The sequence below is a fragment of the Oncorhynchus keta genome, chromosome 34, assembly GCF_023373465.1.
Source record: "Oncorhynchus keta strain PuntledgeMale-10-30-2019 chromosome 34, Oket_V2, whole genome shotgun sequence".
Taxonomy (NCBI): Eukaryota; Metazoa; Chordata; class Actinopteri; order Salmoniformes; family Salmonidae; genus Oncorhynchus; species Oncorhynchus keta.
The window spans coordinates 48,002,482-48,014,872 of record NC_068454.1 but is presented as its reverse complement, the minus strand read 5'-3'; the positions used below and the strand labels follow the sequence as shown (position 1 = coordinate 48,014,872).

Genomic DNA, 12,391 nt, shown 5'->3' with positions numbered 1-12,391 from the left:
CACAACTTTGGATGGCTTACATCCTCATTATTATTTCACATATTCCGCTCACTCTAGCTCTTTAACAACTGAAGCTATTAACACAAAACCAACTTCCAAATGTGCAGACTGACCAAACTTTTTGTGTACTAAAACACTATTTTAACGAGTTCCCAATGGCAATAAAAGTGCCATAGACATACATTGGAAGAATATGGAAATGTGGGCATGTAACTCCACCACCACCACTTACGTTATCAACGCCAAACTGACATTGAGATGTATAGACTGACCCAACTTAGATTGCTTGCATTCAGAATGTTTAACTCAAACCGTTCAAGCTAGAGACACTAAACCAACTTCCTCATGTTCACGCTATCCTAACTTCAAATTCTTAAACGCTTAACTATAACTACATAAATGTGGATAAATTCACATAGCATTATTTTATTTCCTCACTCTAGCGCTTAAAAACGAATGAAGCTATTAACACAACTTCCAAATGTGCAGATTGACCTAACTTAGACTGCTTGAGAATATACACTGAGTGTACAAAACACTTGGAACACCTGCTCTTTCTATGATACACTGACCACGTGAATCCAGTTGAAAGCTGTGATCCCTTATTGATGTCTCCTGTTAAATCCACTTCAAATCAGTGTAGATGAAGGGGAGGAGACAGGTTAAAGAAATATTTTTAAGCCTCAAAACAATTGAGACATGGATTGTGTATGTGTGCCATTCAGAGCACAAATGGGCAAGACAAAACATTTAAAGTGCCTTTGAACGGAGTATGGTAGTAGGTGCCAGGCACACCAGTTAGCGGCGTCATTGTATAAACCGTGAGGTTCAAAGCATGGGAATAAAGTAGCGGCTTATAGTCCAGCAATTACGGTAATTATTCCAGCAGGATAATGCCCCATGCTATCTCCTTAGCTAAGGGCAACCATGTCATCCATGACAGAGGGTGAAGCCAACATCCATATGTATACGGGTAAGAGAGTCTAGCTAACTACATTTTCAGGTATTACAAGTTTCTCATTTGGTTAGAAAGTAGTTTCATTTCAAGTTAAAGTGTACTGTTTGACCACTGTCACTCGCAGTGCTAGCTGTGCCACAGGAGATCCTGGATCGAGTCCAGGCTCTGTCACTGCCGGCCGCGACCGAAAGACCCATGGGGCGGCGCACAATTGGCCCAGCGTCGTCAGTTTAGGGGAGGGTTTGGCCGGCCGGGATGTAACCCGTAGTATTTACTACTATAACCCGTAGTATTTAATCTGTCTGCGCACACTAGGTAAGACCTGGGAGGACAACCCCCTATATTTTGGTTAGCGCGCCAGGTGGTGCTAAAGGTCAGCTTAGAATTGGGAAGGCAGGTAAGGTAGGGGAGGGGATTCCTTAACTTTTACTTTCTTTGCTTTGGTTCCATCCAGCCGCTTTCCCCCACATTTTTGCTTTTGTTCCATCCAGCCGCTTTCCCCCACATTGCAGTGTTTAGGAATACTAAATTCCCTGCTAACTGTATTTTTCTCTGCCTCTGTCATCCTTCCCCGCACCTACGATCACATGTTTTTTCACTCAACGGGGGTTGAGATGTAGCGGGGTGTTGCGTTCGCTCCTTCAAGATGCGTGCGTAACAACCACCAAGTGCTAACTGTCAGTATCTGGAAAATATGTATAAAATGCTTAATAACGTATGTGATATAAACAGAGGTATATTTTCTGGGTGATATAAATATTTGGCTCTCATCAAGCTGCCCACTTATACCCCAAAAGAGGTCTCTTCACAATCCCCAAGTCCAGAACAGTGTCATGACGTGGCCCTTTCAAATCAAATCAAATTTTAATGGTCACATACACAAGGATAGCAGATGTTAATGCAAGTGTAGCGAAATGCTTGTGCTTCTAGTTCCGACCATGCAGTAATATCTAGTAATCTAACAATTTCACAACAACTACCTTATACATACACAAGTGTAAAGGAATTAATAAGAATATGTACATATGAATATATGGATGAGCGATGGCCGAACAGCATAGGCAAGATGCAGGAGATGGTATAGAGTACAGTATATATATATACACACACACACACACACACACATACACACATACACACATACACTGCTGAAAAAAATAAAGGGAACACTAAAATAACACATCCTAGATCTGAATGAATGAAATATTCTTATTAAACTTTTTTCTTTACATAGTTGGATGTGCTGACAACAAAATCACACAAAAATTATCAATGGAAATCAAATGTATCAACGCATAGAGGTCTGGATTTGTAGTCACACTCAAAATTAAAGTGGAAAACCACACTGCAGGCTGATCCAACTTTGATGTAATGTCCTGAAAACAAGTCGAAATTACGCTCAGTAGTCTGTGTGGCCTCCACGTGACTGTATGACCTCCCTACAACGCCTGGGCATGCTCCTGATGAGGTGGCGGATGGTCTCCTGAGGGATCCCCTCCCAGACCTGGATTAAAGCATCCACCAACTCCTTGACAGTCTGTGGTGCAATGGTCTGTTGGAGCGAGACATGATGTCCCAGATGTGCTCAATTGGATTCAGGTCTGGGGAACGGGCGGGCCAGTCCATAGCATCAATGCCTTCCTCTTGCAGGAACTGCTGGCACACTCCAACCACATGTGGTCTAGCATTGTCTTGCATTAGGAGGAACCCAGGGCCAACCGCACCAGCATATGGTCTCACAAGGGGTCTGAGGATCTCATCTCGGTACCTAATGGCAGTCAGGCTACCTCTGGCGAGCACATGGAGGGCTGTGCGGTCCCCAAAATAAATCCCACCCCACACCATGACTGACCCACCGCCAAACCGGTCATACTGGAGGATGTTGCAGGCAGCAGAACGTTCTCCATGGCGTCTCCAGACTGTCACTTCTATCACATGTGCTCAGTGTGAACCTGCTTTCATCTGTGAAGAACACAGGGCGCCAGTGGCAAATTTGCCAATCTTGGTGTTCTCTGGCAAATGAAAAAACATCCAGCACGGTGTTGGGCTGTAAGCACAACCCCCACCTGTGGAAGTCGGGCCCTCATACCACCCTCATGGAGTCAGTTTCTGACCGTTTGAGCAGACACATGCACATTTGTGGCTTGCTGGAGGGCATTTTGGAGGGCTCTGGCAGCGCTCCTCCTGCTCCTCCTTGCACAAAGGCGGAGGTAGCGGTCCTGCTGCTGGGTTGTTGCCCTCCTACGGCCTCCTCCACGTCTCCTGATGTACTGGCCTGTCTCCTGGTAGCGCCTCCATGCTCTGGACACTACGCTGACAGGCACAGCAAACCTTGCCACAGCTCGCATTGATGTGCCATCCTGGATGAGCTGCACTACCTGAGCCACTTGTGTGGGTTGTAGACTCCGTCTCATGCTACCACGAGAGTGAAAGCACCGCCAGCATTCAAAAGTGACCAAAACATCAGCCAGGAACCATAGGAACTGAGAAGTGGTATGTGGTCCCCACCTGCAGAACCACTCCTTTATTGGGAGTGTCTTGCTAATTGCCTATAATTTCCACCTGTTGTCTATTCCATTTGCACAACAGCATGTGAAATTTATTGTCAATCAGTGTTGCTTCCTAAGTGGACAGTTTCATTTCACAGATGTGTGATTGATCTGGAGTTACATTGTGTTGTTTAAGTGTTCCCGTTATTTTTTTGAGCAGTATATATATATGAGGAGTAATGTAGGGTATGTAAACATTAGATGAAGTGGCATTGTTTAAAGTGGGTAGTGATACATTTATTATATCCAATTTTGAATTATTAAAGTGGCTAGAGATTTGAGTCAGTATGTTGGTAGCAGTCACTATGTTAGCAATGGCTGTTTAACAGTCTGATGGCCTTGAGATAGAAGTTGTTTTTCAGTCTCTTGTTCCCAGCTTCGATGCACCTGTACTTACCTAGCCTTCTGGATTATAGCGGGGTGAACAGGCAGTGGCTGGTGTAGTTGTTGCCCTTGATGATCTTGTTGCCCTTCCTGTGGCATCAGGTGGTGTAGGTGTCCTGGAGGGCAGGTAGTTTGCCCCCGGTGATGCGTTGTGCAAACCTCAGTACCCTCTGGAGAATTTCCTGAGGTCCACGATCATCTCCTTTGTTTTGTTGACGTTGAGTGAGGTTATTTTCCTGACACCACACTCAGAGGGCCCTCGCCTCCTCCCTGTAGGTAATCTCGCTGTTGTTGGTAATCAAGCCTACCACTGTAGTGTCGTCTGCAAACGTGATGATTGAGTACATGGCCACGCAGTCATGGGTGAACAGGTTGAGCTCAGACCACAAAAAAACGTATTATAAGCCAAGGTTGTAATGGTTGTTTAATTCCTAACCATACCACGTGGAGCTATGGCTACACGGCGGGAAATGGTTCAACTCAGACTATCGATCCCAACTGAGTAAGAGCAAACCTTAGATACTAATTACTAGTCTGCGAAGACCAACAACAGCCAAAACATTTATTCTATAACATTTCTGAATGGTACTCTGAAGTATCCATTCTAACCACAAAAGACTTCAGGGAAGCAGAGCGAGAGACGCTCAAATGAACTTTCCAACAAAGATGGACGATTCCAACAGAGATCACGACGACACACTGAGCGTAAATATGTATTGATTGCAATTATTCCCGAATGAGTGAGTGTTCATGTGCAAAGGATAAGCATTTCAATTAATATAATTATCAACTGTGTGACTCCTTTGTCTTTCCCGCCCTTCAGTCCACACCCACATTCCCTTGTCCACCAAGCCGTCATATCGGCTTAGCCCACTAGGGAATCTTCCCTATTATTTCCTTGTAACCATATCTGTTTGTTTATGCATTTCTGTGATTATTTAATCACTAAATAAATGATTAAGACAACTGGTGTATGGATGATTCATAGTAAAGGATAGGTTCGTGCAGATACCCAACAATTTCGGATGTTTGGAATGAGTCTAACATGAGGTAAAGAATAATTAATGAATTAATTAGAAGAGTTATATTAGAAAAATTCTAATTTTGTAATCTGAAGATTTTCCTTGGTGCACAGACTTCCTAGTTAATTGCATTTACATGATCGTTTAATCAAGTAATAATTACAGGAAATTGATTTGATAAAATAAGTCTACACTTTAATGATGCCAAAGACACGACAACCAGACTATGGGAGGCGCACAGTGCTTCATAGAGCCATGACTATATGGAACTCTATTCCACATCAAGTAACCGATGCAAGCAGTTAAATTGGATTATTATTATTTATTTATTAAACCTTATGGAACATTGGGGACTGTGAAACAACAAAAAAGGCACAGACATGCATACACACGATAACATACACACGGATTTAGTACTGTAAGATATGTGGTAGTGGTGAAGTAAGGGCATGAGGGCACACAGTGTGTTGTAAAATCTGTGAATGTATTGTAATGTTTTTAAAAATGGTATAAACGGCCTTAATTTTGCTGGACCCCAGGAAGAGTATGTGCTGCCTTGGCAGCCCCACAACAAAAGATCCACCACCTTACTTTACAGAGGTGATGAGGTACTTTTCTGCATAGCTATCTTTCTGTGTACATCAAACCCACCTCTGGTGTTTGTTTCAAAAAAGCTCAATTTTTGTCACATCTGAACATAGAACCTGGTCCCATTTCAAGTTCCAGTAACGTTTGGCAAGCTGTAGGTGTTTGAGTTTGTAGTTTGATGACAGCAAAGGCTTTATGGCAACCCCCTCCCCAAACAACTTATGGTAATGTAGGTGGTGTCTGATTGTAATTTCAGACTTTCTAACCCCAAGATGTCTGCAATTCTAACGTCTGCAATTCTCCAGCTGTGAACTTTGGAGATTGTGGCCACTCGAGCCAACCTCCTTACTATGCGTGGGGTCAATATAGACACACGTTAACAATCGGCCTGTAAGGGGACATCTCCAGTTGCTGTTAAACTTTTTAATTATTGTCCTGATACTGGAAATGAGCATTTTCAACCGTTATTTTCTTCTAGCCATTTCCTGATGTGCAGCTCAACAACCTTGTGTAGCACATCATTACTGTATTCTCAGGTCTTTCCCATAGGTGATGGATAACTATGGGAACTTGGCCTGTGTGCCAACTCATATTTATACCCCAGTGAAACAGGAAGTCATGGCTTACCTCTTAAATGTTCCTAATCACTCAGGGGAACTTAAAAATGTAAAATAGGATTGGGAAATATACTTCAGTTAAGATTTTATTCAGAAGAAAGTATAGGGGTGCCAATAACTGCGGCACATATGAAAAAAATGTATTATTTCTTTTTACAAATAATTACACTTCAATTAAATTTTGGATTTTTGTGAATATTTTAAACAAAAGACCCATGAGGTTGAGCCTGTTTTGCTCATATTTAACAAGGGTGCCAATATTAGGAGGGCACTGTAAGGGTGAGGGGGCCCAGTCGGACCACCTGAAGGTACACTAATTTAGTTTCATTGTAAATTGGTTAGCTAGCCTATGTCTCCTTGTTGTGTCCAGCAGTTCCAGTGTGTATGGGGGAACTTACATTCCACATCATTTGGGGAAAGGGACAGGGAGGTGGAGAATGTTGTTTTTCATTTGTCCTTTGCTCTGTGTTGCTTCAGCCCTAATGCTACAATTTTATTGTATTTGAGGACCAAATAATTATTTATTATTGGTACTGGCAACATTACATTCACAAAAGGGTATGAGGTTTGAGAAAGAATTTGAAAAGATGCAAAGTTTTTCCCATCTGAGATATGTTTCAATAAGAAATGCACATAAATCATACTGAGCAACACAGATTAAAATAGAGTTGGGTATCAGATTTATCAATCCACCTTTTCATCTGAGGCTAGAGGTGTAGCCATATTATTTCCAGAAACTGTCCCATTCCAACATATTTCAACTATAAGCGAGACCAATGGCCGCTTTCTTATAGTAATAGGCCATATTTATCACAACATGTAACCATCTTTACTCACCGAATGTCAATGACCCAGGGTTCTTCTGAATGTCTTCAATCTCTTACCAGATTTATCAACCACACATGTAATGACAGGCGGAGATTTTAACTGCATTTTGAATTCTTACATGGATAGGCTTCCTACTCGCCCTACCACTTCACTGATGTAGTGGTTACTACGGACCCAAAATAAATTAATGCATGTTAAAGTTTTATCACGACTAGATACTGTGGAAATTTCTGATTTCCTCCATTCCCTTTCTCTAGATAAATTATGCAGCACTGTTCAAAAGGGAGATAAATGCAGAAATAACTTAGAGGTTTGTCTCTGCAGTATGTTCCTTCCGTAACGGTAAAGCGGCTGGCCCTGGCAGCTTTGGTAGAGTTTTACAAATCATATTCAGAAAAGGTTACTCTTCTGTTGCGGATGTTTAAACACTATTGAAACTTGCAGACTCCCAGAGTCTTTATACTCAGCCAATATCACCCTAATAAAAAGAAAGATGAAACCTATCTATTTTCATATCGTCCTATTGCCCTCCTCGGATGTGATCTTGAGATGTTTACTAAAATACTCGCAAACAGACTAAATAAATGCATTGACTATAATTCTTTACTATAATTCATCAAGACCAAACTGGTTTTATCGCAGGCAGATTCTCATTTTCCAACTTTAGGCAACTGATGAACATCAAGTATTCCAAACATGACAAAGGTTCTAAAGTTGCCATTCTTGCACTTGACGCTCAAAAGGAATATTACCAATTGGAATGGAACTACATTTTGACAATAATACATTTGTTTGCTCTGGGCGAGAGTTGTCCCTTGGGTTGAAATACTATATGCGTGCCCGGCGGCTTCAGTTCACGAATTACAATAAATCACATCCGTTTTCATTTCAGCGTTCCTACCGCCAATGGTGCTCATTGAGTCCGTTGCTATTCGCCATTGCTATGGAATCCCTAGCTATTAGTATCAGAAGCCATCCTGCCATTGCTTCGCTAAACATGGGCAAGGTTGATCACTACATCTCGATCTATGCGGATTACATTTTGTTTGCCTCGCGTCCCAAAAGTCACTCCCACCGCTGTTGGAGTTCATCGAATAATTTGGAGAACCCTCTGTGTACATCATAAACTGGTATACAAGTGAATTCATGCCTCTTAAAAAAGGTGACAAACCCAGAGTTTCTTAAAACATACCTTTTAAAATCACAGGAGACTAAATTAAATATTTTGATGTCATCCCAAAGGACTCTAAATTTATTTATAAATTGAAATAGCGACATGATGGAAGTTGAGGTCTGGAGAGTGCTGCCTATCTACGATAACACTATTAAAATGGTTACACTCCCAGATTCCTTTCTCGTTCAGAATCTGCCTATATTTTTAACTAAAGCTTTTTTCAAATCCTTGGATTCTATCATCTTGCCTTTTGTGTGGCAATACAAAGTACATAGTTTTTTTTAGAGATACTATCAAGCCCAAAGAATTAGGGGGCCTGAGCCTACCAAAGTTTCAGCATTATTATTGGGCAGAAAATGCTAGAGCACTGGTTTATTGGCAGGATACATACCCTGGCATGGTAGATCCCTCCACCCATTCATGACTCATTATTGAACAGGATAAACATAACACCTGTATTCCAGGACTTCTCTTTTCATCAACTAAATCTCCTACAGATATTACTTGTAATAACTTTACACACAAAAATAAAATATCAAATAAGGAAAACATTTGGTCTACAGGAGACCTATGCCTGTAATCCTATTTGCCATAACCATGCTTTCCCCCCCCCCACTAACTGACAATACTTTTTTATTCTGGAAGAGAAAAGGAATTACTACTATTGCAGACCTTTACATCAATAATACTTTGCCACAAAAATAATCACATTCTCACAGGCAAGGAATGATGGACAGGTTCTTCATGAGTGTCAATGCAACCAAACTTAGTTTTTGAGTGTTTTTGAGGAAGTTTCGGCTTGCATTGCAGAATTGCTAACATCAGCTTGGCTGTTTATCATGACTGTTGTATACATTGCACATAAGGACAGGAAATGTAATCTTTGATTTTAAAAAGCCTGAATATATAAAATAATATTTTTTTGGCTTATTCTGTTTTGTTCATTCCCAATTTTTTCCCCTATTTTCTCCTTTTGAGTTTTTCCAAGTTTCCCTTTTATCCTTTTTTCCTTCATGTTTTCGCTCTCAAAATCGGACTTTTAAAAATAGAAAAACAACCAAATTGGATGTCCACAACTATGCGTAAACCACATTTGGAGACCAAATGAGGTCTGGGAAACATCTGAGGAATATAGATTTTTGGGTGTAGTCATTTTAATTTATTTAACCAGGAAAAGCCCATTGAGACCCAGTCTCATTTTCAAGGGAGACCTGGCCACGGTGGCAGCAACAGATAGGGGCATTCTCTATCACGGCAGAGGTGGCAGGGTAGCCTAGCGGGTAAGAGCGTTGGGCCAGTAACTGGAAGGTAAAAATCTGTCATTCTACTCTTGAGCAAGACGGTTAACCCAAACAACTGCTCAATGGGAGCCGGTGATGTGGATGTCAATGTCGATTAAGGCAGCCCCCCCCCCCCGCACCTCTCTGACTCAAGAGGGGTTAGGTTAAATGCATTCAGTTGTATAATTGACTAGGTATATCAGTCCCATTCTGTTCAGGTCTTATGATAAACTTGGGAAAACTAATACATTTTCAATACACCGAGTTGATTCCCTAATGACGTTAAAACATTTTGGAATATTGTTGAATTCTATTTTAATGCCTGGATCACGTGAGGGCCTAATTATCAAATTTGGACCAGAATGAGGCTCTCCACTCCCCATTGTTCCTGCAGTGATGATTCACCATCTTCATTTTCTTCATATCTTCGTAATTTATCTGCAGCTTTCTCACCGATGCGATAGGTTACACTGACTGATGAGTCACTCACTAAATGGATTTTGACTCATCGTTACCACTTACATTACATGGGACATGCAAATTTACGCATCATGCCCTTTCCCTGCTCCGTGCAAAGAAATTTGACTGCGCACACAAATTGTCCTGGGAGGTAGGACAGACTGCCGTCGCTCGCTTTGTGACTGACTGGCACTATCTATCCAATTTAAGAACAAATTCTTATTTACAATGACGGCCTACCGCAGCCAAACCCGGACGACGCTGGGCTAATTGTCCGCTGCCCTATGGGACTCCCAATCACGGCCGGTTGTGATTCAGCCTGGAATCGAAATAGGGTCTGTAGTGACACCTCTAGCACTGAGATGCAGTGACTTAGACCGCTGCGCCACTCGGGATCAATAGAGCGCTAGAAGATGCATACCGTTCATTCTAGCGGGAGAGGGCTCGACAGACTAGCGATTTGAAACTTTTAATAAAAGTAGCCTAGTTAATATGAAGTTTTAAAAGTATTCAGCCGAAAATTAGTCTGTAAACAGCTAATGGGCTGACGGCCGGCACAAAAAAAAGTGTGGGGATTGCAGGACACACAAACGCGTGCGCAAACAAAGACAGGCTACACACACACTCTGTGCGCTGTGATATTGCTCCTGGGGACGTGCTCTGTTTCAATGAGGCCACAGTGGCAAAGCAGTGGTGAGCAGAGTGGGACAGACAGACGCAGAGAAAAGCAGGGAGGGAAAGAGAAAAGTCAGAAAGAGAAAGTGAGAGAGCTAAAAGAGAAAAAGATAGCGAGCCAGAGACACAGCGAGAGTGAGAGACAGCAAGCATGAGAGTGAGTCAGTGAGTGAGACAAGGCAGTAGCTAATCCTCACAGACCAGTGCTTTAAGCCTCTCATAGTGTTCCTATAAATTATCATGGCGGTCAAAAGGGTTCAACAACAGTAACACAGAGAAACAGAGGTCAGTGTCGGGGCGGGAACCTGAGAGCAATGGGAGATACAGGATATAGGCTACAGGGGGTGAAAATTTCACTAGGTAGAGATTTAGGATCAGCTTCCAAATCCTAACCTTTGGTGGAGAAAATGCTAAACTGACTAAGTCAACATCTAGAGGCAAAGTTCACCATATAGCCTAGACTAAAATGGATGGTATTATAAGGTAGGACAGATGCCCAAAGTTAGGGTACGATAAGATGTGCAACATACTAAGTAGATCACATTCCAACTTATATTTTGCTAAATGATTATTTAGGAAAATTCAAGATGCATTTCATATTTTAGGACAATTGAGGTAGATTTAAATTATACCAATTTGTTCCATTCTTTCTGACCTTAGGAAGCTTGATGGATCAAGCATGATATCCAATATATTGGGAATATTTACCCAGCGGCAGCAGCCACCAATTAGCCATTCAAATTTCCCAGGCTATCTAGCTTGGGTCCGCAACCTGTTATCCCAATATATGGGATACCCCCCTTGATTTTGGATATTGGATACCACCCTTGAATTAGAGTCTGCAAAAGAAGATCTGATCTGACTCCCAGGCTAGCACATCCCCTGTAGTCACGCAGGCCTACTGCTCTAGTCGTACTGGCAAGCATCCCTCTCCCTACACCGTTTGCCTCCCTCAGAGTGCATTCGTTTTAGCTTGCCCGGTGTTTCTTTCCACCAATAAAAATGTAATTACTAGAAGGGACAAAGCCCCTCCGACCATTGCAATTTGAGTAGGGCACTCAATTTGACTACATGTGGGTACACTCAATATGGCCACATGTCATGGATCACTGATGTGAATGTGAATGTCTGTTCCATTCAATGTCTTTCTACCCTTCCACCAACACTGTTCCAATCCCTGTGCTTCTGAAGTTACCTTGGGCAGCTTGATGGCGGGCTCACGGTACTCCTCCTCCTCCTCGCTGTCAGAGTCACCGCTCTGCACGGAGCTTTGTGAGGCCAGGGACGACTCCCGCTGCTGCCAGTCCAGCACGCAGTGGCGCACGTTGCAGTACACATTGAACGCCGATGGGTTGCTGTGCAGCTTGATGTCCGGCACACAGAAGGCCCCATCGAGGTTATCCGTCTGTGGAGAAGATAGAGATAAAGTATAAGAAATACAGCCATCGCTCAAAAATCAAACTATATTTTGTTTCAGCAGTCAAGTAATGAAGGCAGTTTGCCCCTCAAGACTTCATCAAAAGAGAAGAGATAATTAGAATGCATATTCAAAGATGCAGGCATTGTTGGAGGAAGATGTAGGCTAAGTTCTTTAGCTAACTGTAGCAGTCCCATGGAGATTGATTCACTGTTTGAAGTAGAAGGTAGTCCAGATAGTCGAGACACTACAATAAAGCCTAAAGAGGAATAGTGAGATACAGCCTATTCAGTGAAAATCATTCTGTGAAACTAAGCCTTATGTGATTCTGTCTGCGAGAAGAGGACACAGTTCTCAGATTTTAGTACAAGAAAAAGGATGGAAAAGGGTGAAGGGAAGACAAAGCGATTCAAGTGAGAGAGCGATGACAAGGAGAGGAA

General features: G+C 42.2%; 1 protein-coding gene across 23 annotated transcripts in view; it reads right to left on the bottom strand.

Annotated features, from left to right (window-relative positions):
- Nucleotides 1-12,391, bottom strand: part of LOC118367218 (E3 ubiquitin-protein ligase MYCBP2-like) — a 307,475-nt gene that overhangs the window by 279,226 nt on the left and 15,858 nt on the right. For all 23 annotated transcript variants that reach the window (XM_035750395.2, XM_035750391.2, XM_035750396.2 and 20 more), the window contains exon 3: nucleotides 11,730-11,939. In XM_035750395.2, the coding sequence (XP_035606288.1) occupies nucleotides 11,730-11,939 (210 nt within the window). The remainder of the gene's footprint in view (nucleotides 1-11,729; nucleotides 11,940-12,391) is intronic.